The sequence below is a fragment of the Cryptomeria japonica genome, chromosome 1 (genome assembly GCF_030272615.1).
Source record: "Cryptomeria japonica chromosome 1, Sugi_1.0, whole genome shotgun sequence".
NCBI classification, from domain to species: Eukaryota; Viridiplantae; Streptophyta; class Pinopsida; order Cupressales; family Cupressaceae; genus Cryptomeria; species Cryptomeria japonica.
In genome coordinates this window covers 296,201,100-296,226,673 of record NC_081405.1, presented here as the reverse complement: position 1 = coordinate 296,226,673, position 25,574 = coordinate 296,201,100, and the positions used below count along the sequence as shown (strand labels likewise).

The following is a 25,574-nucleotide window of genomic DNA, read 5'->3' as shown; positions in this document are numbered from 1 at the left end:
CTAGTACCAGTCACCATCTCCTGGTAACTATCATTTGACCTCTCAGATCTTGTATAAAACTATTTACATAGTAAGACTTGGCACATTATAGTTCTCATTACAATATCTAACTGTGTTATTTCATCTTCCCTTGACTTTGTGCACTCTAATATAGTTCTTGGCCTCTGTCATTTAAATAAATGCTTCCAACATCTCACATGTAGTCAGCTAAGTGTGTCTAATCTCCTCCATATGTATGAATAGGGCCAGCTCTCACGTACCCCAGGAAGAGTCTAGAAGGTGACAAGGTGGCAGGTTTTTAAATAGTCTTATATTGTGGTCATCATAGTGACTAATATGACTATTCAATATTTATTAAGGTTAGAAAGTAAATTTCTTCCAGTAACTTTCCTTCAGTCAAAATATAAACATGTCTCTCTTGCTTGCTTGATTTATCCTTTCCCCAAAATTTGCTGATAACAAAGATGCCTGTAGCTGATAACACTTTGTGATACTGTAACTATAGAATGGTTATCACTTCTAAGTTCTAACCCTTCAATTAATTTAATGTTTATTAAGGAGAACAAACATTAATTAAAAATCTCTCTATGAGTGTTGTACCAACTTTCAGCTTATACTCAAAAGATTTCGCTCCAGAATGAGATCTTTCCATTTATAAGGAGGGACCTAAAGTTGATGTTTCACGACCATTTGGTAATTCGTGCTATTAATTTATTATGTGCCTTTTTAGTGATTTGGGCTTGCTAAAATCTAAGGGTGAATTCTACCAACTATTGCTAACACTCTTTTAAGGGTATGCTAGCTTTGTAGGTTCTTCAAAGATTTCTGCTGTAGTGATTATGGAAATTTGTTTGATAGATAAATTTTTTTGAGGGCATATCTTAGAACCAGCTAACATGTAAATCCATTTCTACTGCAGGATACAGTGACAGGGTTTTTATTGGCTGGAGTAGGCAATGTAGATCTTCGGAGAAAGACAAATTACTTAATAGTTGATTCAAGTATGAAATTATTCTATGTAAGAAGTGATTTAATTTTTCATAGAGCTTGTGTTTTCTTAGACTATTCTATGTTGCACTGTTTAATGTTTGAATTCGGACTATGTTCCTTGTTTAGATGCCTGATAAAGTATCAACGAAAGGCCTGAAATTCTATTGATCTAGTGTTCCAATAGAGATGATGCAAGAAAAAACATAATCTTGATGAGAATGGAAGAAAAAAAGAGTAGCTAATTAAAATAGGCTTGAAATTTGTAAAGCACTTTCTATTGATGTTGAGATTGGAGTTGCGGCAAGTTGTACAAAACACCATAGCTTCATGTTACTCAAAATCTAACCTATGTGACAACCATTAGTATTACCCGTACTCTTACTAATCCTAGAGTACTGCATTAGTTTTTTCTGCCCCACAATACTCTTGGTTCAACAATATCAATTGGAAGTGCTAATTGGAACTGAAATTTTTGGTTTTGTTTCAATATTCCCTGATGTTGCTTGTTGTGTCAAATCTCTATTTTTGAATTTCCAAAAATAGACAATCAGTACAAATTTTTACTCAAAATTCCACGTTTTACGAGGTTTAAGACTCATATTTGTTAATGTGAAATCATCAATGGGTGTGTTTGTCATCACCGTCCAAGTTTTGGTTCATTTTTGCTTTCATTTCCTAGCTTTTTGTGCAATTTCGGGTTTTGAGTTCCTCTTCGCAAGTAGGAACTTTTTGATGTAATTGCAAGTAGGAACTTTTTGCACTCATTGTGAGTAAATGAACTTTACTTGTAATCGGGTTCTAGAAACCCAATCAAGTCATCACATTGTTATAAAGTTGGTTCTACTTGTAATTGGGTTTCTAAGACCTGATTACAAGTATGTTTTATAAAAGAAAAATGAAACGAATAATCGGGGTTTCAAGACCCGATTGCAAGTCACCATTGTATGAGCATTTCATCATTTGCACACTTGCAATCGAGTCTCAAAACCCCGATTGCAAGTTTGTCCCTCCCTTGCAAACCTTCCCACTTGCAATTGGGGTTTCAAGACCCGATTGTAAGTTTGTTTCTCTCACCATCCTTGCAAGTATGCTAACTTGCAACTGGGTCTTAAGAACCCGATTGCAAGCTTATCCTTACCACACGTTTGCAATCACTATGCTCACTTGCAATCGGGTCTCTAGAACCCAATTGTAAGCTTGTACCTATCATGCAAGCTTGCTTACTTGCATTTGGGTGTTGAAGACCCGATTGCAAAGTGTCAAAGTTTTTTTTTCTGACTCGTGTTCCACAATTTACGCATTCCAAGTTCGCTATGATCCCTTGCACTTGCATTCCGCCTCCCAAGATCAGAAATTCGCCTTTTGTCTCCACATACTTTCATTCCCACGTCTTTCCTTTGCAAGATCAATACTTGCAGTTGGGTCCTAGAGACCCGATTGCAAGGGATTTCAATGCATGTAAGGACAATAAGAAAAAGACAGTGTTGTCATATGTTGATGACATTAAATGAAAAGAGTACAATGTTTTTCCCCAAGAAAGAAGATGAGGTTGGAGTTCATTGGCAAAGGACATAAGAACCATCAATGATGCAAGTTGATGTTCCTGGAGAAATACCTTTGCCGATCTCAAATACTTCAAGTTCCAACATCTTGTAGTAGCGTGAAGACCTCTAAGACAAAGGATGATGTAAATAGAGTCATGTCTTGGACACTTAGAATAGTTTCAATTATGCTTTTGTAATTTACCTTTGACAAATTACATGTAATGCCGAAAATTGTAATTGCAAGTAGTCACCTTACTTGCATTCTTATAACTTGTAATTACATGTAAACAAATTACAAGTTGAAAGACAATAGGACTGTAATTTGGAATAAGTCATAGTTAGTCGTGGAATAAGTCTTAGTTAGTTGGACTTCTCCCACTTTTTGTTCTTAGCCCCTCTCCTGTATATTGGAGGGTGCTCTATGTATTTTTTGGGTCTTTTTGGCAAGCAAGAAAACTCTACAGAAATTTACAGCATAAAGACTTTGTGTTTTATACTTTTAAATTGGATTCTCAAGCAATATAAGAAAGACATTTGAGTTTTAGACTTTGTGTCGAAGCTTTGTTTATATATCCATTGTGTTCTTATGTCACAGTGATATATATTTACTCCATATACTTGAGATTCTAGTGAGGTTGTTGGAAAGAGCTTTGATCTGATTTCTTGTAGACTATGTGCTGCAGGCATTAAGGGTCTAAATTAGCATAGATAAGTGTAAAGATAGGAAGAGACTATTAGACTTTGTGCTTGTAATTGTTCTTACTCAATAGCAATCTAGAGGTGCATCATATCGACAAACTTTGATCTGTTGTATGTTGTATATTGTTACTTTAATAATCATTTTAGAAGGTGATAAGATAGTAGAGGAGTTGAAGACTTTGGGCTTCTATTTCTATTCTCCCGTCTTGGGGAAGTGACAAAAGATTTCACACTTTCATCGAAACTTTGCTTCCTTTTATATAAACATCTTTCTAGTAGGTGAAGTTTTTTAAGTTTTTGTATTTGTTACTCTAGTTGTAGTTTCTTTCTTGAAAAGAGAAAAGAATATCATCTTTTTTGAAAAAAGAGAAAAGGATGTTGTCCCACCCAAGTTAGATTAGTGTTTATATGTTATAGTTAACTTGTAATAGTAGGAAAGGGGGAGCCTTCCCTTAGAATTAGGAGAGTTTTTAACTCACACGCTGTAACTGAAACCATAATTTTGCACATCTTCCCAGGTTTACAAAATTTTCAACCAACATGGCTAAGAATGGTAGACATTGTTTCTATTTGTGACACATGATTTGAAGCCCATAGCAATGAGAGGCGTAATCTCAGATTTTGGTATTGAAGATGTTAGTAAATAAAATAAGAGCGTTGAGCATTGTATAACTTGGACTCAATAGGGTTGTAATATGATATATGGTGAATAGAGTTATAACAAGAAATAAAACAATTTGAACTATCTTGAATCTTCTAGGAGTTTACTAGTTTCCACTTGGAATCAGTTGATGCTTTAAATAAATTAAAAATGTGAGTTACATTGTGGTTTCTTTAAGTTTGTTGTCTTAGAGATCGAGTTTGAAAAACCTGTGCATTGAATCATAGACAATTCTAAAATATAGTGACAATTGAATGACTTATTAACTAACATGATTTTAATTTTTGGTTTTAACCCTTTGCATAGATATTATCTTGAATGCCACAAGAAAGTTGGGTTGTGGGTATATGGATAGTAACTCACTTTTTTTTGGTTTTCTTTGACATTCCGCTGCATGGATTTGATGTTGGAAGGCTTAAAAAATGCAAAGGTGTGTTAGACCAGTTGGGGACAAGGCAAATTCTATGGTTACATACATCTACATCTGTCCATGTGTACTCAACATGACTAGGAGACCCCTATAAAATGAAGGAGCTTGCTCAATTGAACATTAATGATATTACTCGATTGAATCAATTCCATGTGCATTATTTTTGAAATTTTTTTTTGAAAAGAACTTTTGTTGGTGAAGAGTGGAAAACTTCCTCCTATGCCATGAAATATATGGAAATGATGTTTGCTATGTTCTAATGAGGTGTTTGGAGGAAAACTTTGGATAATTTTCTTTTGTTTAAATACACTACATTACATGTGATGGAGCACCGTGGTGGAGTGGCTGATGTGATGCATTGGTAAGTAAGAAAGGGGTAAGGGTTTGAAAGTCTTCACAATAGGTGTAGCCATGAAGGGCACCATTGTTGTTTGAAATGCCTCAGAGCCTGCCACTTAAGATGAATGCTACCTGTTGTCATTTTATGACACCCTTGGTCCATCAGTGAGAACTAATCAGAGATATGTTCCATGGACCAGCACGGCCCCAATTGATCAAGGAGAGAAGAATCATGAAGTGTGAAGTGTTGCCTTGTCCGGAGGAAGTTCCTCCCTTGGCCTTTTCTTCTTCCCCGGAACTCCGAAACCCCGAGGTTCCGAAGGTCTTTTCTCTTTGCCCTTGTCTCTTTCCTTCTTCCTTTTCTGGAACTCTAGAACCTTGAGGTTCCAAAGTTCTTTGCCTTAGCTGCTTTTCTTCCTTCTGCGGAACTCCGGAACCCCGAGGTTCCGAAGTTCCCTTCCTTCCCTTAGCTTTTCTCCAGTTTCTCCGGAACTTCGGAACCCCAAGGTTCCGAAGTTATTTCCCTATCTTAGCCCCTCCTCTCCTTAGCCTTTCTCTCTTTTTCCTTGGAATTCCAGAACCCCGAGGTTCTGAAGTTCCTTGTCCCTTTTCTCCTTCCCTCTTCGGAACTCCGGAACCCCGAGGTTTCGAAGTTTTTGGCCTTCCTTTGCTTTGCCTCTTCTCTTAAGCATCTCCTTTGCCTGGAACTCCAGAACCTCCCCTTCTCTCTTTAGCCCTTTCCCTTTTTGGAACTCCGGAACCCCGAGGTTCCGAATTTCCCTTCCCTTGCCTTTCCCGGAACCCCAGAACCCCAAGGTTCCGAGGTTCCCTCCTCCTCAGAACCCCAAGGTTCCGAGGTTCTCTCCTCCCCCTTCTTCCTTCTTCTCCCCGGAACTCCGGAACTCCGAGGTTCCGAAGTTCCTTCCCCTTTTGCCTTCTCTCTCTAGTTCCTCCGAAACTCCGGAATTCCGAAGTTCTGAAGGCTTTTTCCTTCTCTTCTTCTCTCTATCCCGGAACTCCGGAACCCCGAGGTTCCGAAGTTCTTCCCTTGTCTTCCTCACTTCGGGAGTTCGAGCTTCCGAAGTCTCCAGGCTTCCTTCCGACTGGCGACACTTCCGGATGGTGTGATCGACACTCAAGGCCTTTAATGCTCCGACAGTTTTGGTGACTTTTTGTGGAGCCACAAGGGTGTATTAAATGTTTTGGTAGGATTTCCATCAAGTGAGGTAAGGGGGCCATTCTGGGTGACTTATGTCATCTCTGACTTTGGCAGGCCAGTCAATCTATCTTTCTCAGAATTGCCTTTGGAGGTATGGCTAGGTTGCTTGCATGTACAAGCCAAGTGCATGCACTTCCCTACACTTCCAGACTGACATGCAGAGATCATGATCACCATTGTAACCCATTTTTCTATATAAGGCTGTTAAGCCTCATTGTAAAGGGTCCTCTCCCTGCTAGCTTGAGCTTTCTTATGCTCTTCTCTTCTCTTGAAGACTTGTAATTTTTTTTTTTTGCATTTCTGCAACTGTAAGATTGCCTTTTGGCCTTATGATTAATTGAAAATCTCCATTCTTGCCTTCCTTCAACTTATGTATGATGTGTATGTGTTCTTACCTCCATTATAAGTGTATGTTTGTGGTTTCCTTTCACATGTATGCTGTGTTAACTTGTTTTCTGAGTGTGACTTTGTGGGAATCCTTCTCCCCTCTTGACACTTAGAAAATTCTAACCTCCACACATGTGTTTGGGTCACTCATGCAATTGAAGTTTGTGCATCTCTTGGGCTTTCCAGTTGATTCCGTGTGCCATTTCGGGTGGGGAGAGGAACAATCTCTTGTTGGTGCATCACCTCCTTTTATTTCAAGCAATTCTCTCTTCCCTTTACCTCTGCAAATTGTTAGGATAGGCTCAGGAGTTAGTTTTGAAGTGTTGAGTTGGTTCAACACTTGCACTTGGAGTGATAAGGAAGCCGGCCTTCTCCGGAGATTCAACCCCCTCGCGCAAGGTCCCACACTTAGGGGTTGTTTCCACGTTTCACAAGGTTGCTGAGTTGATAGCTTAGCAAGGGTGCAAGCTTTTGTGATAACACTACCTTTGCCAGCCAGATTAACCTTAAGATGCCACATCAATAACACTTCGTAAGAGTATGGCACACCAACAACTATGCTTGCCAACACATTGACACAACACTGAACAATGCATTGCCATGCAAATGCTTTGATATGCCACAAAAGTACTCGGATCCAGTCCCACTACCATGTAACAAGTCATTGGGATGCCACTTCACTAATCATGCAGAACCAACTATATTGTGTGACTAGTCAATAATGTGCGTACAAACATATCTAGATTCGATGACTTTGCACTTTAGTCGTCTTACAATTTGTGTTTAACCCCTTGATCTTGTGGTGGTTTAGAGATCTATGGATTTGTGCGAATTATTTTATATTTTGAAGCAATTTCCAATTCCTTTTCATTGGTATGCATCTAAAGTAGGAAGAATCTCTTTCACACATTTAGGAACCTCCACATATGCATCTTCTAGTGCGTACCTGTTGGTGTGGTTTTATGCATGTTCAACACAGAATAAAATACCCAGAGATATCCTATTCTCTCTTGATCAAAATCTTCTATGTGCTAAACAGTTGAACTGTGTGATCACAAAGATGACTCCGAGGGTCCCAAATGTGTATGGATAGTCTCAGTTGATTCGTTGTGATTTGCTGATAATCTCAAGGAGGACTTACATGATTGTTTGAGGAGTTAATCAATCTAAGGATTCCGCTGATTCCCGACACTTGTGATTTTTTTTTTTTTTTGGAATGATTTTGCAATAAGCTCTTTCCAATCCTACTTCTACTAAGGCTTGAAAAAAAAGTAGAAGGGTGAGGTTTAGGAAGATAATTCCTATCCTAAGCTAATCCTATGAACTCTAGAGACAGAAATTGCAAAGTGGAATTTAAACAGTGTTCTACGGGTGTCGGGGATGGGGGGACGCGGGGATGCGTTTCCGGGACGGGGGGACCAAGGGCCTAAGTTTGGGGACGGCGGGGGGAAGGCAGTGGGGGGGGTGGCGAGGTGGTGGTGCTCATATAGCTATACATATACATATAGTGCTTGAAAAACTAGTTTTGAAAAGATTTATGATAGTATAACAGTATAAGAATTAGATTTCAAATGAAACTATAGGAAATACCAAGATTACTCAGATTAGTAATTGCTAAATGCTAAATAAAATTTGACAAATGAAATTGTCAAATTGGAGATTTCTATTATATCGAAAAAGGAAAACGAAAATATGAATATCTGATGCCATTCCAAAGTCTATAATAATAAAGATGATTACATGATTCATCATTACAATGAGTAGCCAAATACAAATACGTGTAGCAATAGCATTACAAAAGAGACTAGAGTCAAAGACAAAATGACAAAACTCAAAATGTAGCTAATGGAGGCCTCTAATCATCTATGAACTCCTCCTCATTGGAACTGTTGGACTCCTGAAGATCAAGGTCCCTCAAGCTCACACCAACTAGCCCTGCATCTGAAATGGTAGGATCATCCTCATCAATCTGTGAAGGCTCCTCTGGCTCTACATCCCATCGTGCCGCTGGACTCTCCTTGTACTCAAGTGTCTTGTAGTCCATGAGATGCAAAGCACTGTGTACAACCACAAGCTTCTCTGCTCTCTTAGAGGTAAGTCTGTTCCTCTTATGAGAGTGGATGAAGCTATATGTAGACCAGTTCCTCTCAGTAGCTGAAGAACTGGAAACCTGGGATAGCAGACGGATGGCTAGAGTGGTGGTCAAAGATTTCGGGCCATGACAATTCCACCACAAAAGTGGGCCCTCTTGTGCCATAGTGTCTATATCCATCTTTGCCGCATCTGAATAACCTCTAAGAGTGGCAAATCTTCCCCACTTAGTGCGCATTGTGCCGACATCTCTGGAATCAAACATCTTCTCTATGCACCTAAAGAAACCCGCCTTCACCTCATCATCCTGAATCGGTGTTACTCTACCTAGTCTAGCCTTGTACCACTTAGGATTCAAGGCAAAGGCAGCCATATGCAAAGGAGTGTTCAACTTGTCCCATCTACACTGAATGATAGGCCGGATTTGCTCATTGTAGAATGCTAGAGAGGGGTCCTTCACTCGCACAACAACCTTCATCTGGTCAAGCATAGAGTCAATGCACTCATACACCTCTCCAAGGTTAGGTGCATCCCCATCCCCATATCTGATCACCTGGAATACTGGAGAAATGATGGAGACAATGTATTTCGCATCAGTCCAAAACACATCACTCTTCACTATCTCCTTCACCCTTCTCCCCTGCTTTGTCTTGGCCTCAGCCCACCTATTCCACTCATTAGTCATAACCATGAGTTGCAATGCCTCTTGCAACTCAATCATTCTCTCCAAGAGAATGAAATAGAATGAATATCTAGTCTCAACTGGTTTCAAGAACTCCTTCGCGAAGGTCTTGAAGAGTGCATGTGAAGTGTGGTGGTTGCAGATAAACATCTGCACATCTCTCGCATCGGTGACCACTCCTCTAATCCAGTCAATCTTCCCCATGTCCTTGAGTGCATTGTTCATGGCATGCACACAACATGGGGTCCACCAAATGTGTCTATAGGCTGCCTCAATGAGTCTCCCTGCTGCTCTACACACATGGGCTGCATCTGTCACTACTTGGACCACATTTTGTGGCCCAACCTCCTCAATAGCCTCCCTGAGGACCTGAAACTGGAAATCAGCATCTTTACGATGCCCTATACAATCAACTGCTCTAAGGAAGTATGGGCCCTCTGCACATGTGACCATGACGTTGATGAGTGGATGATGGCTAATGTCTGTCCACCCATCCATAACTATGCTGCACCCCGATGCCACCCAACATGCCTTCATCTTCTCCATCAAAATATTGATCTTGGAATAACATTTATCCAAGATCGAGGTCCTCATTTTCATCTCTCCTGATGGCACATAAGATGGTCCTCCCTTGGCCACCATAGCCATCATCTCCCTATAATAAGGAGACCGTGTAACATGAAATGGAATGCCATTGGCAAAGAAGAACTTGCCAATGGATTCATCTATCTCATCTCTTAGCTTCACATTAAACATATCAGCAATGGGGTTGCTCTGTGGTGTCTGCAACCTACGTTTCCCAGCCCTGGCGGCAGTAGAAGTGGAAGTGGATGGAGATCCAAACATCATTCCTTCCGTCTGCGAAGCATGAGAAGTATGTGGCAAATTCTGGTTACCTTGAAGTGCTGCCCTAGCAGACAAAGTAGTAGGCATTGAAATATTTGTGTCATCTGGAACCCCCCAAAGCCTGTTAAACTCAATTCTGTATTGTATATTTTTAGCTTCCTCCAAAAACTTACAATGTTTCACGCCTTTTCCTCTCCAAAACAGAAAGTGTGTATTCACCCTACTAATGCTACCAAACCATTCAGTGTCACAAATGTTGCACTTCCACTTCCTTGTTCCCCCACTTGAATGTGATGTGCCTTGTACTAATATTCGTGAAGCAAACTGTTTTAGAGGAGACCTAGGATCAAAATGACCCCTAGCATATGGTGCCAACAACTCTGAAGGGCAACCTGTACTAGCTGGTGCACTCGCCATAGAACTAGATTGGGCTCCAGGATCAGCCCCATGGTCACCCCCCTCATTTTCAGGTTCATATTCTAAATCATTCTCACTATGAGAATGGATTTCCATGTCATCTTCACTCATGCCTTGGGAGCTCATCGTGAAATTGACACTGCATTTCACAAAATAAAAATAAAAATAAAATCAGCCTAGTTTAACAATATATTTTTTTTCCTATTCATCTCAAAATGAGATTTGATGTTGAATCTTGAGGGCAAAATGATGAATGATGAATGATTTTTCCCTCAAGATTCAACATCAAATCTCATTTTGAGATGAATAGGGAAAAAAAATCCAAAAATGGCATAGAACAATGAAAATCAGAAAATAAAACCAAAATAAAAACAAGAAAAAGTTGAAAAACCCTACCTTGTGCTTGAAAAAATAAAACCAAAATAAAAACAAGAAAAAGTTGAAAAACCCTACCTTGTGCTTGAAAAATCTCTCCAAAATGCAGAAGAATCTTCTTCCTCTTCTTCTTGCTTCTTCTAGCTCCTATCACGCTTGCAATCACTTTTCTCACCCCTTCAATCAATCTTCTTCAAGTTTTTCCTCCTCTTCAGCTTGCTGGAAAAAAAATCAGTTTTCCAAAATGAGAGTGAAATCTAAAAAAAACATGGTTTTGTGTTGTTTTGGGGGAAAGGGTGGGGCCCACGTTCAATTAGGGTTACCCCTTAACCCCCCCAAAAGTCACATTTTTATTAAAAATTGCCTTTTTTATTTACATTTGGCGTGGGGTGACGGGAGACGTCTCGGTGTCTCAACGGCAATTGGGTGGTGGTGGCGGGGGATGTCGCGTCCTTGGAGACGTTTCCTCTTGGGAGATGTGGCCAAAAAAGGGGGGGGGGACGCATCCCCGTGGAACACTGAATTTAAACCAATTCTTGTTTTGCCAAATTCAACAACTACACAAGAAAGGTGCTATCTCCTAAGGTATTCAAAAGATTTTCATATCACTTATATTCACCAACCTATCAAAACAATGAATATAGTAATAGAAGTTAAGTTTTCATTTACTTGTTTAGGCTAACTTTGCAAAATAATTGAAAATCATTCAATTATAAAAAGTATGAATACATCAATTTTGGCCTGCTTTTGACGCCTTTTCTTTTGGGTCTTTCTCTGCTTGGTGTTTGTAGTGTTTCATTGTGGATGGGCGTTTGTTGTGGGGGTGGCCCTGTTTGTTTGGTGGAAGTGTGGAGGCACATGCAGCTTCTGCGGGGTTTGGGATCTGCGAGGATGACTATGCTCTTTTCTGTCCCTAGTCTTTATGGCGTGCAAATCGTTACTTCGGCGTCCAGACCCATTATTGGAAGTGGCTCTGCCCTCCACGCCTATTTTTCCTTCCCCGACCCTTGTGGGGTCTAGATTTGTCCCGTATTTGTTGTTCTTCCCTGGTAGATTTGGTGTCGCTGTTGGAGCTTCCTACGGTGTCAGGCTGGAGCTATTCTGCAGGTGGCTTGGGGTCTGCTGCGGGAGATGTATGAGAGGAAAGATCCTCTCTATTCTCTCTCTTGTTGGTGTAGGGGATTCGGCTTGGAGTTGCGGGAGGATTTGGGATCCGGGTGGTATCTGTGATGGAAGGCTTTTCTCTCTTCTTCTGGAGATCTGGTGGGTTCTTGTGGGCTTGGGGTTATCTAGTTTTGGAAGATATTTTTGCCTGAATTGTGTGCTCTACTCGTTCTTTTTTAGGGCTCTTCCTTCTAACTCCATTCCTTCTCCCCCTACTCCTTGGATCTGTGCTATTTCGTAGTCGGCTATGCCTTATTTGTCTATCTTTAGTTCAAGATGACTGTTTTGTTTTTGGGGAGACTCTCTGTTGAGGGGGTTTTCTTGTTCGTGGTTTCAAGATATGTCGGTGGTCCTCTTGAAGGGTGGAGGTGCCTTTTTGTTCTTATTCTTCTCAAGAGGATCACTTTCTGTTCGGGTTGCATCTCTCAGTTCCTCTTAGCCTGCCCTATTGAGGTGGGTCATTCTTCTACAGAGGGGAAGAGTTGCTGGCTGGTTGCTGTTAGATGGAACTCACTGGGAGTTGGTTGGTTGTTCAAATCTCTCTCCATGCTTTTGTGCTTTTGGCCCTTTTCTCCTATAGCGGCGGAGAGATGGGAGGTGCTCACCTACTTGGAGCTGATTCGGTTCAGGTATCTCATTCAACTTACGCTTCCGGGGTTTTCAGGTTATGGGAGCTTGTCAAAACCCATTTTTAAGGACCTCAGGATTTTGATGGCTGAGTATGTGTTATGCATTGTTCTTCCTCCTCTGATCCCTATTGAGGTGGTGATTGTGGAGAGCTTTCGGTTTTCAGCCATGTTCTTGTTCCTCCTAGTTGAGGGAGCTAGTAAAAACCCTCCTTCGTTAGTTATTTTTTTGACTAATCGGGTGTTTGCTGCCAGTTTTAAAGGGCAGACCTTGGTTTCTTTTGGTTCTTGATTTTGGTTAAGGTGTGCTAGGTTTGGGAGCCTAATATCAGGTTGTGGGAGCTTGGTTAAAACCCTCTTGTATGGTTGTGGGTGCCTGTCAAAACCCTCAGTGTCTTTCAAGTTGTGGGAGCCTATTTAAAACCCTCTTCTGTGGTTGTGGGAGCCAGTCAAAACCCTCAGAGTCTTGTCTCTTTGCTTAGGTCCAACTTGATATGTAATGTTTTTTGCTATCCTTTGGCTGGCGTTTCTCTGGAGGTTGGCTATATGGAATCTTTGTATATCTATTGATCAGCTATTTCTTGCTGGAATCTGGTTGCTGGTTCATCCAGGGGGTTTCGGGTCCCCTTAAAACCCGTTGTCTGGGGTTTCGGGTCCCCTCAAAACCTGCTTTTCCCTTAATAAAAAACTCCACATTAAGCAATTTTATCAATCCTTCATTCAATCTATGAATTTGGAAATTAAATCTATTCTAATGAGAGCCAAGAAACCATGCTAACTTGCAAAAGTGGACAAAGATTCACCAAACTTCAATGAATTATGTCTATTACTTAAGAAGTATCACTACAACAATTTCTCCGAAATCTCTCTCCAACAAATGAAAAGAAGAGGGTTTAAATAGACACCCCAATACAAAGCAATGGTCCAGATTGATCTATGATCAATGGCCAAGATTAACAGATAAAACCTTAATTAGGTTTTGTTACAACCACCTTCTTACAAACCAATGAGAAAATAGGAATCGATGAAAATCATTTAATATCTTCCATTTGCTGAGTCAGGTTCATTGAATCTAGATGTGCTGACTTGGAATCTCTTGATTAGATGAATGATGACAAGGATGCCACCTCAGCTTGCATTTGGCTTGTGCTTGTGCATCTTGACGTCCTCTTGCAATTTTGAACTCTTGAGGTTGAGATTTTTCTCCTTGTGAATCACGTCTTTGCCTTGGAATGTAGACCTTATCTTGAAATTCCTTGTAGTTGTACTTCCTTCCTGCTTGTTGAGGAATCCTTTTCCTTTACCATCATTGTATCTCTTTAGGAAAATTCACCCTCTTGCTGGAAAGTTCTCTTTTAAACCTGATTTCTTTGATAAGGATTACCTCCAAAAAATCTGATAAAAATCACCTTCTTTTTGCGGTTAAATTCATTCCCCAAGCAGTTGCCTCTTTTTCTTAACTTGAAATCTGATTTTACACCTGCTCTTACACGTTTTGTGAGGATTTAATACTCTAGGTCAATCTAAATTTCACCTCACACAGTTTCCTTTGTATCCACTTGCAATCAGACCTTTGTGGAAATTCAATGAGGATAGGGACTGTTTTGATATTCTTTTCATCTTGCACCTTATTCACATTTTCATCTCCTTGGAGTCTCGGATCCTGACTTTGGTCTTCTTTCTTTCCTTGTCTTGAGTATGCATTGGTGAGTCCTTTATCTTGATGATGATCTGCCTCCTTGAATGCTGTGAAGTCTTCCTAATTCCTCCTCCCATATTCTTTGGTGCAGACATGGTACCTGTATGAAGCTTGAAATTAATGACTTCGTAAGGCAATTAAAACACAAAGGAAAACTAATCAATTCCAGAATTTCTTAAGTTCTGATTGTTTTCTTGTGAATTTCACACATTTTAATCTTCTAAAATCAGAATTCAAAACTATGAATGCTCAAACTTTGACAAAATCTGGAAAATGAAATTCTAAAACCTGATTTTTACTTTTTAAGGAGGTCTGATTACAATTGGAACTTAGAGATATCAATCCACTATAGATCTGGAAATTAAATTTCAGTCCCAAAATCCAGAGACAGAAGGGAGAAATTCTTCGATTTTGTCCTCAAAGTATGATCACCAAGGCTGAATATGTGTCTGAAACTTCTTTGCCTGTAAAAGATGAGGGCTTTGTTTGGTTGATCAGCCCTTCTCCTTCACTAGTCTGCTGTTGCAAGGTCTGCCTAGAGAAAAATCGAACTTGTGAAGTGAATGATTGATGTTCCCTTCTTTTATAGACTTGTGAGGAAGTTTTTTTCCTTTCTTTTTTGCTTTGATTTTCCTTTAAAGCAATTTGCAAAAAACAATAAAGATTGCTTTATTCATTTTTTCTTTTCTCTTAGCTCCTTTCTAGGAAATCGACCTCATGAAGGAATTATTCTTCTACCTCTAAGTGGATTTCCCAATTGAATTCTCAACTTAACCTCACTTACTTCTTTACTTGGGAAATTCGACCTCCAAGTGGATTTTTCCTTTTACCTCATAAGGAATTTTCAAGTACCTAGAAACCTTTTCCATGCCTATACTTGGGAAAATTGGACCTCAAGTGGATTTGTCCTCTTTACCTTTTGTGGATTTTGACCTCTTAAACTTTCAACTTGGGAAATTCGAACCTTAAGTGGATTTTTTCTCTCTTTCCAAGTGGATTTGTTCACTTTGTCTTCAATTTTGGAAATTTGAACTCTAAGTGAATTTTCTCTTTCCAAGTGGATTTTTTTCTCCTATGAGGAATTTATTTTCAATTGGATTTTCCATTTCTCCTTGGTGGATTTCATACCTTCAACAAGATTTCTTATTGAGGAGGTCGGATTTTATTTTGAAACGGGATTTTCTCATTTTCTTGTACATAGAAGTAACCTTGAACATCTCCCAAAAATAGAAACCTGTTAAATAAAAATTTCTAAAAATAAAAAAAGCAAAAAGCAAAAAAGCAACTTCTTGGACTGGCTCCAAAATGCCAAAAATGAAACTTTCGAAAAAACAAAAAACAGCTGAAAACAAATTTCCTAAAAAATAGGAAGTTGTCAGAATTGATCCCGGAAAATTGCGTTTTTACTCCTTCGACCTGTCTGAGCACACCCGTAGCATCAAAACATTCTTTCTCCCTATTGATTTTGATGACCTCTTCGAATTCAATGAAAAACCCTAAGAACACTAAGCAACTTTTCCCCAAACAAGACTCAATTTGGTGAAATTATCCCGGACCAACTTGACTTCTGCAACTCATTCAAAGGATTGGGAGACAAGAAATGCAACAAAAACCCAAAAATCTAAGCCAAAAAACGAAAATTGGGGGGGTCTCTATTTGCAATGGTGCGATGTGTGAAAACGTCACAACAATAGCTTAATGAATTCTTATTCGTGTAAGGGAACCATGGTTTAGGAGTAGCAACAAAGCCTCAAGCTCATCAACAACACCCTTTGGGAGCGACTTGTCTTCAAGAGGATTGACTTGATACCTTGACTTGGGATCACTAATTCTCAGTGTTCCACGAGGACACATCCCCCTAAAAAACCTCGGGTTTTCATGATGAGGACATTTTTGAGACTTGTGGACATGAGGGAAACTTCTCCTTACCATACCATGTAATAACCCTTCCATTATACCCTAAAATATCAACTAATTTATTGTGTTATTAATTCTCCTTAAGTTAGTATACTCAAGAATTCATCCATCCATCAAATAGGATAAGCATCTAGCCTTTGAGTAGGGTTAGGCATCCATCTATCAAACAAGATGGGCATCCATCCATCAATCATGATGGGCACCATTCATCTATCAAACAAGATGGGCATCCATCCATGAAACATGATGGGCATCCATCCATGAAACATGATGGGCATCCATCCCTCAAACAAGATAAGGATCATAATGCTTTGGCCAGAGACTTAAACTTAGGGATAGTCTGTTGCCCTAAATCATTCTCTCTCAAGATTGCACTTCTTGATCGAGGTGCATCGAGGTTTGTCTTTAGGAGAAGAGAATAACCAACTTGAATCCCACCTTGGAATTTCAGCCTATGGTTTGTGGGGAAACAAGATCCTTCTGCGATCCTTCCAAGTATACAAAGAATATATTTTATCTTAACATTATATTAGAGTTTTTATCCCAATCCCATCACTCAACGAATTATCTTAATTCAGTAATCTTTGTTAATACACAACCTTCCTAAAACCCCATCCTCAATTGCCTACGTACTAGGGACATATTTTGCCCCCAAACTGCCTACATACACTGCTTCCAAATGAGATCAAGGTGTAATATGTATTTAGTTTTGCTTTCTATCTAGGTTTTGTGTAAAGTATATAGTGGCTATGCAAGCCTTTCTAGGGTCCTTGTCTTAGACAGTTTTTTTGTGGTTGCTACCCACAATGGGAAGCACATAAAGCAGTTGGTCATCATGACCCTTTGCTTGTTTTCATATTTTCATCTAACTCCTAATTCCTATAATCATATCACCCTTGACTTGTGTATCAAAGAAATATCTTATACATAAATAAATTCAAATGATTACACATATCCAAGAATCTCCTATGTGGTTTCCATGTTTTGACTAGCGTATGTCAGTTCATTAAAAGTTATCTTGTTAATTATTGATTCAAGGGGGATTTCTTGCCCCTTGGATTTTAATTTCATTATGACCTTTATTACTCCTTGATGATTTATAGGGACGATGCCATCGATGTCATTATTGTAGCTTTATTAGGCTATAGATGCAGTTTTCAATCATGATGGCTTTACCTGTAAACGTAAGCTGGAGGCACCATTGATATTGAATGCTGTTAGGTTTTCTAATTTTCTCATCTTGAAGTAGGTTTACTATCCAACATGTAGAAGAAATGCTACTATTCTGGTCAATATGTATAATTAATGCTTCTTTGAAAGTGAATTGTAAACTAATACAAAGTTTTTGGAATTACGTGTAAATGTGAGCTAAAGGCATCGTTGATACCAGACGCTACTATTGGTTTACATTTCATTTTCAAAGAAGCATTAATTATACATGTTGACTAGAATTGGTGCAGGGCACTTGTGGCAATGCGATAGTTATGGTATAATTGTTTGTAATTATTTGCGTTTGATCGTTTTTGTTCATCTCTCTCCTGTTGTGTGGTCATGACTACCTACAACATGCCTATAAGCTGTGGAGTCTTAGTCCACAAGGATTTTGGTTTGGTTTGTTCAGTTTGGTTGTAATAAGGGAAATTCGTAACATTTCCTTAGTCCATTTCTTGTGTGGTCAAGAGTTTATTTGGTATTCATATAAACTGAATATCTCTTAGTCCATTGGACTTTTTGTTATGTTTTATTTATTTTTTAATGCTGTTTAAGTGGAGATTCTTGTTGTTGTTGTGATCTCGGTTGTTCAGTTGTATCAACGACCCCAACTGGTTCGCACCGGTTGGGAGTCTGTTGCTATCTATTAATGGGTGTCCAACTAATGGTTGGAACATGAGTCTGCGAAGCAGAGGAAATAAACAAAACAACAGTTTCGAAAACTCTTTGTTTTTCATGTTTCTTTTCCTGTGGTGCGGTTGTTTTGAACAAAGCAGGGTTTGAAGAAGTGGAATGAGAAACAGATACAAACCAGACATAAAAGCATTGTAAGCGATTTTACATCTAAAAATTGTAAGCAGTTTTGGAATACCCTGTTTCTTTAATTGAAGAGTTCCTTGTTCGATTTCAGTTTAAAGTGCATCTTTACACTGTGCATCAAATGAATATATTTCTGCGGTAACACTGTGGTTTGAATATGTAACTACGCCATTTGAACCAGACTGCAAATTGAATAACATAAGTTCAAAATCTGTGTTAAACAGAAAGCTGTATTTCATTTATTTATGCAAACCTAGAACCTAACTGTTCTTCCACCGCGGAATCACAATGCCGGCTGGTGAAGAACAAGTTAGGATGTATCTTTTTAATATTTCAAAGGCACGGAATTGTTAAGGGGAATATTGCTTCATAGACACCGTTCAAACAGTGCCATATAGTTTACCCTGTTGCACGATGCGGCCAATGTCTTTGGTTATCCAGATTAAAACTCTAAACATAGCGTGCCCTAGCCCGTACGGTTCAAAACGGTGTTGAAACAAAGCCGATTAACAGAAACTTCAATTTGTTTGATGACCAGTTTAGAAACAGTCCCATTGCGGAAAATGTTCGAGTTGAATGCGCAATCGTGAATGACTGTTGTATTGGTCATAGTGAATTGTAAATTCAATGGAATGGATCTCAAAGTAAACCGAAAGGGTTCATTTGGCAAAGTGTGTTGAAGTTAGCATAAAATTGATACAAGGATTGAAACATAACCCGATATTGGCTTGGAACCAGAGTGACCATGAACCATCGCTGTAGACAAAGTCTGCACAAAGTTTGGAAACTATTCACTGCCGAAAGACTGTGGAAAGCACAGAGCACTTAACATGAATTCTTGATAACACATAAGAGATAACATCGTAGGTGGGCATCGATTCTCAACCTTGACAAACCAGTTGAAATCCAACCAGCCTGATCAACTTGGAATTGGAATTCCTGAGTGAAACAAGTTGTTGTTGAATTTGGTTGCCAATTAACTGTGTTAAGAACAGAACAGGGAAACAGCTCTATTAGATTCATTGTGATTAAACCACAGTATCAGCCCACAGTTGAGAACAGTAAGATTCCAAACTCAAAGATTTATTGGAAATATCATACCTAAAGAAAGTCGTAGGCTTAAACAGGAAATACTGAGGTCGACAGACAACTAAATCATTTGAAGAGCCAGGATTGGGGGTCCATTTGATAACAGTAAATTGTTGGAATTTTGAAGATTCATTTCATAACAGTTTTGCACAGTTTAATAGAAGTAATTTTCTCCAAGTTAAAACAACACAGTCTGAATTTCTTACTCTGTTTTAAATATCATTTCATTTGGTTGGGCTAACCAAGTTTAGCGTTGTAGCACTCTGCATCAAGTGGTATCAGAGCCACAAAGATACCTTTTTGGGAATAACAAGATGGGGGATGGAGATGAAATCCCTATCAGAATCACCAATGTAGAATTGGCTAAGATAGTCAAAGAGCAAATGGCAGAGAGTAGGGCTGTCAGAGAGGAGAATAGGGCAATGAAGAGAGAGTTAGATAAGTTGAAAGGCCAAGTGAGGAGAGGAGGCCAAGAGGAGTCAGAAGAAGAAGAAGAGCAAGATCCAGCCGGTCAAGCAAATATGCCGGAGGATCAAAGGGCAATGCTTGCAGCCCTAGAGAGGGTAGGAGTAAAAGATAGGAATGATATTCCTTTGTTCTATGGCAAATTGGAACCGGAAGAATGCATGGATTGGATAGAAGCTTTGGAGAATTATTTTGAGTGTGAGGTGGTGCTTCCAAGCCAACGGGTGAAGTTGGCAAAGTCCAAATTGAAGGGGCCAGCCCTTAGTTGGTGGAATTTTCTACAAAGTGAGAGATTGGAAGAAGGAAAAGAGGCCATTTCCACTTGGACTAGAATGAAGACAGAATTGAAAAGACAATTTGTACCGGAAGATTATGAAGTGACCCTTCATAAGAAGCTTCAAAACTTGAAGCAAAAAGATCTTGATGTGAGTACTTATACTCAAGAATTTCATAATTTGACCTTGAAGGCCAAAATGTTTGAGACTGAAAAACAAAAACTTGCAAGGTATTTTAATGGATTGAAATATAGCTTCCAAGATGAATTGATATTGGTTAATGTGGAATCAGTCCACAAATGCTTTCAGCTTGCCCTCAAGATTGAGGAAAAACAAAAAAGAAGAGGAGAACAAAGTAAGGGAAGAGGAACTTCTTTCCGTGGAAGAGGAAGATTCAATGGAAGAGGAACTTTTCCTAAGTTCCAAGGTGAAAGCAGCAATCAAAGTGCTGATAATGATGCTGGTGGCAGAGGTTCATTCAGAGGAAGAGGGTCAAATAATGGCAGGGGCAGATCAAGAGGAAGAGGCCCTAATGTGTTCACTGGAAGATGCTTCTCATGTAACCAAGTTGGGCATCAATCTTTCAGATGTCCACAAAAGAATGACAGCAGTCATCAAGGAGATAGAAGGGTGCAATTGATTCAAGAAGAGGATTGTCAAAGCAACTCATCATACCATACAACCTCATCCAAGCATGCTGATCCGGTGCAAGGAAAAACTCTTATGTTCAATAGATCGCTGTTGGTACCACTAAAGGAGCCAGCACAAAGGAAATCTCTATTCCGGACTACTTGCAAAGCAAAAGGTAAAGTATGCAAGGTAATTGTTGATTCTGGCTCTACTGAAAATTTAGTCTCCTTGGAAATGGTTACTAAACTAAATTTGAAGAGGCTTCCACATCCTACTCCCTATAAAGTTTCTTGGTTGAATAAGGAACAACAAACTATTGTGAATGAACAATGCTTGGTTGAATTTGAAATTGGTGATTATAAAGATAAGGTTTTATGTGAGATAGTTGAAATGGATGCATGTCATCTTCTTTTAGGAAGACCATGGCAATATGATACTAATGCCCAGCATAATGGGAAAACCAATGTGTTCAATATAACTAAAGATGGAGAAAATTTTATAATGACACCTTTACCGGATGTTGCAAATAATTCAATCTTGCAAAGTAGTGTTATGGTTGTCAAAGAAAAAGAGTTTTTAGAAGGTCTTAAGGAAGAGAATCCTCCATGCTTTGCTGTTGTAATCCGACCTAAGGAAACTAATTGTGAGGGCAGGGAATTGAATTTAGAAGCCAAGGAAAGTACTTGTCCTAAGGTTGTATTTGATTTGCTGAATAAGTATGATGGTATTGTTGCTGATAGTGCTCATGAGTCTCTTCCACCAAAGAGGTCAATCAGCCATTGTATTGATTTGATTCCGGGTGCTACATTACCAAATAAAGCAGCCTATAAACTAACTCCCGAACAAAATGCTGAAGTTGCACGACAAATCCAAGGATTGTTAGAAAAGGGTTACATACGGAAAAGTATTAGCCCATGTGCTGTCCCAGCAGTCCTTGCTCCTAAGAAAGAAGGAACTTGGAGGTTATGTACAGATTCTCGAGCCATTAATAAGATTACTATTAGATACCGGTTTCCCATGCCTAGGATAGAGGATCTCATGGATTGTTTAGGTGGTGCTAAATACTATTCAAAGATTGATCTTAAAAGTGGTTATCATCAAATCCGGATACGTGAAGGTGACGAATGGAAAACCGCTTTCAAAACTAATGAGGGTTTGTTTGAGTGGATAGTTATGCCCTTTGGTTTATCCAATGCTCCTAGTACTTTCATGCGTTTAATGAATGAAGTGCTGAAACCTTTTCTTCATCAATTTGTTGTTGTATATTTGGATGATATTCTGATTTTTAGTGGCAGCAAAGAGGAGCATTTACAGCATTTGGATCAGGTCTTGAGGAAGCTTCATGAAGAAGGCTTGAGGATAAACTTAGAGAAGTGTTCATTCATGCAAGAAGAACTTGTGTTCTTAGGTTTTGTAATTTCAAAAGGCAGTCTGAAAATGGATTCTTCAAAGGTAGAAGCCATCCTAAATTGGCCAGCACCTACTACCGCCACGGAGGTAAAAAGTTTTCATGGTTTATGCAGCTTCTATAGAAAGTTTATTAGAAACTTTAGTGGTATTTGTGCTCCACTTATTGATACTATTAAAGGTGGAAGAAAATGTGTTTTCCAATGGACTAAAGAGGCCAATGAATCTTTTGAATTGCTGAAAAAGAAAATATCAGAACAGCCAGTACTTGTTTTACCGGATTTTTATAAGGTTTTTGTTGTTGAATGTGATGCTAGCAATAAGGCTATTGGTGGGGTTCTTAGTCAAGATGGTAGACCCGTAGCCTTCTTTAGTGAGAAATTAAATGAAGCAAAACAAAAATATTCTACTTATGATCTTGAACTTTATGCTATGGTTCAGTCGTTAAGAAAATGGAGGCATTATCTTTTACCAAAAGAGTTCATTGTTTTTACGGATAACCATGCACTTAGTTTTCTGAATAGACAAGAGAAACTTAACCATAGACATGTCAAGTGGATGGAGTTTTTGCAGGCCTATACTTTCAGCATTAAACATAAGAAAGGGGTTACTAATAAGGTGGCGGATGCTTTGAGTAGAAGGACACTTGCCATTCAATCTATGCAATTGGAAAGTGTTGGTTTAGAGGCTATGGCATCCATGTATGCTACGGATGAAGATTTCAAGGAAATTTATCAGGTTTGTTTGGATATGACAGCAAGGTATCATACTGACTTTTCTGATTATTTGATTCAGAATGGGCTTCTTTTCAAGGGTGGTTTACTTTGTGTTCCAAAAGGATCAATGAGGGAAAATATTGTCAAGGAAAAACATTGTGGCAGCTTGGCAGGTCATTTTGGTTTGGATAAAACTTTAGAATCAGTCAAGAGGTTTTATTATTGGCCTAAGTTGCAAACGGATGTTAGGAAATTTGTTGAAACTTGTTTGATATGTCAAAAATCTAAAGGTCATTCCTCTAATGCTGGTCTTTACACACCTTTGCCCATTCCTTCTAAACCATGGGATTCAGTTAGTATGGATTTTGTGCTCGGTTTGCCTAGGACCAAGTCCGGTTATGACAGCATATTTGTGGTAGTGGATCGGTTTTCAAAAATGGCTCATTTTATTCCATGTAAGACTACTCATGATGCATCTCATGTTGCTGGTTTGTTCTTTAAAGAAGTAGTTCGTTTGCATGGTTTACCTTTGTCAATAATATCTGATAGAGATCCTAAATTCTTGGGTCATTTTTGGAGAACTTTGTGGAAAAAGTTGGGAACTAATGTTTGTCTATCTTCAGCATATCACCCTCAATCCGATGGGCAAACAGAAGTTATCAATAGGTCACTTGGTAATCTTTTAAGATGTTTGACACAGGAACATGGTGATAGTTGGGATTCAGTTTTGGCTCAGGCTGAGTTTTCCTATAATGATTCAGTGAACCGTAGTACCGGGAAGACTCCATTTCAGATTGTTTATGGTGTTCATCCTCGTGGTATTTTGGAGTTACGGGATGTTACTTGTTTGGAAAAGCCTAGTGCTTTGGCTGATGATTTTGTTCATGTTATGAAGGATATCCAGGATCAGGTTAAGGACAGGCTTCAGCATTCTAATCTCAAATATAAAACTCATGCAGATAAAAGGAGGAAAGATGTAACATTCAATGTTGGGGATTTGGTCATGGTACATTTGAAAAAAGAGAGATTGCCTAAAGGACACTACACTAAACTCATGGCAAAGAAGATTGGTCCTTTTCAAATTCTGAAAAAATATGGTTCTAATGCTTATCATGTTGACCTTCCAGCAGACATCCATATTTCCCCTATCTTTAATGTTGCTGATCTATATTTATATAAAGGTTCTGTTTATAAACATGTGATTGCAGGTGCTGCTGATCCTCTTCCGGATGTACAATCTTCAGCTCTTCCTAAGGTACCTCCTTTGGAGATTGATCGCATTTTGGACACTCGTGTGGCACGGAAGACCCGACGTCATACCTATTATGAACACTTAGTGCAGTGGAAGTCCCGACCAGTTGAAGATGCTACATGGTTATCTACTGATGTTGTTGAGAAGATGGGTTTTTCTGTTCCCGCAGTCCCAACTCAAGGGACTTGAGTTTTCTTGCCTGTGGAGCATGGTGCAGGGCACTTGTGGCAATGCGATAGTTATGGTATAATTGTTTGTAATTATTTGCGTTTGATCGTTTTTGTTCATCTCTCTCCTGTTGTGTGGTCATGACTACCTACAGCATGCCTATAAGCTGTGGAGTCTTAGTCCACAAGGATTTTGGTTTGGTTTGTTCAGTTTGGTTGTAATAAGGGAAATTCGTAACATTTCCTTAGTCCATTTCTTGTGTGGTCAAGAGTTTATTTGGTATTCATATAAACTGAATATCTCTTAGTCCATTGGACTTTTTGTTATGTTTTATTTTTTTTTTAATGCTGTTTAAGTGGAGATTCTTGTTGTTGTTGTGATCTCGGTTGTTCAATTGTATCAACGACCCCAACTGGTTCGCACCGGTTGGGAGTCTGTTGCTATCTATTAATGGGTGTCCAACTAATGGTTGGAACATGAGTCTGCGAAGCAGAGGAAATAAACAAAACAACAGTTTCGAAAACTCTTTGTTTTTCATGTTTCTTTTCCTGTGGTGCGGTTGTTTTGAACAAAGCAGGGTTTGAAGAAGTGGAATGAGAAACAGATACAAACCAGACATAAAAGCATTGTAAGCGATTTTACATCTAAAAATTGTAAGCAGTTTTGGAATACCCTGTTTCTTTAATTGAAGAGTTCCTTGTTCGATTTCAGTTTAAAGTGCATCTTTACACTGTGCATCAAATGAATATATTTCTGCGGTAACACTGTGGTTTGAATATGTAACTACGCCATTTGAACCAGACTGCAAATTGAATAACATAAGTTCAAAATCTGTGTTAAACAGAAAGCTGTATTTCATTTATTTATGCAAACCTAGAACCTAACTGTTCTTCCACCGCGGAATCACAATGCCGGCTGGTGAAGAACAAGTTAGGATGTATCTTTTTAATATTTCAAAGGCACGGAATTGTTAAGGGGAATATTGCTTCATAGACACCGTTCAAACAGTGCCATATAGTTTACCCTGTTGCACGATGCGGCCAATGTCTTTGGTTATCCAGATTAAAACTCTAAACATAGCGTGCCCTAGCCCGTACGGTTCAAAACGGTGTTGAAACAAAGCCGATTAACAGAAACTTCAATTTGTTCGATGACCAGTTTAGAAACAGTCCCATTGCGGAAAATGTTCGAGTTGAATGCGCAATCGTGAATGACTGTTGTATTGGTCATAGTGAATTGTAAATTCAATGGAATGGATCTCAAAGTAAACCGAAAGGGTTCATTTGGCAAAGTGTGTTGAAGTTAGCATAAAACTGATACAAGGATTGAAACATAACCCGATACTGGCTTGGAACCAGAGTGACCATGAACCATCGCTGTAGACAAAGTCTGCACAAAGTTTGGAAACTATTCACTGCCGAAAGACTGTGGAAAGCACAGAGCACTTAACATGAA

At 39.1% G+C, this 25,574-nt stretch overlaps 1 protein-coding gene across 3 annotated transcripts in view; it reads left to right on the top strand.

Annotated features, from left to right (window-relative positions):
- Positions 1–25,574, top strand: part of LOC131046441 (V-type proton ATPase subunit F) — a 161,119-nt gene that overhangs the window by 80,733 nt on the left and 54,812 nt on the right. For all 3 annotated transcript variants that reach the window (XM_057980190.2, XM_057980191.2, XM_057980192.2), the window contains exon 3: positions 920–1,001. In XM_057980190.2, the coding sequence (XP_057836173.1) occupies positions 920–1,001 (82 nt within the window). The remainder of the gene's footprint in view (positions 1–919; positions 1,002–25,574) is intronic.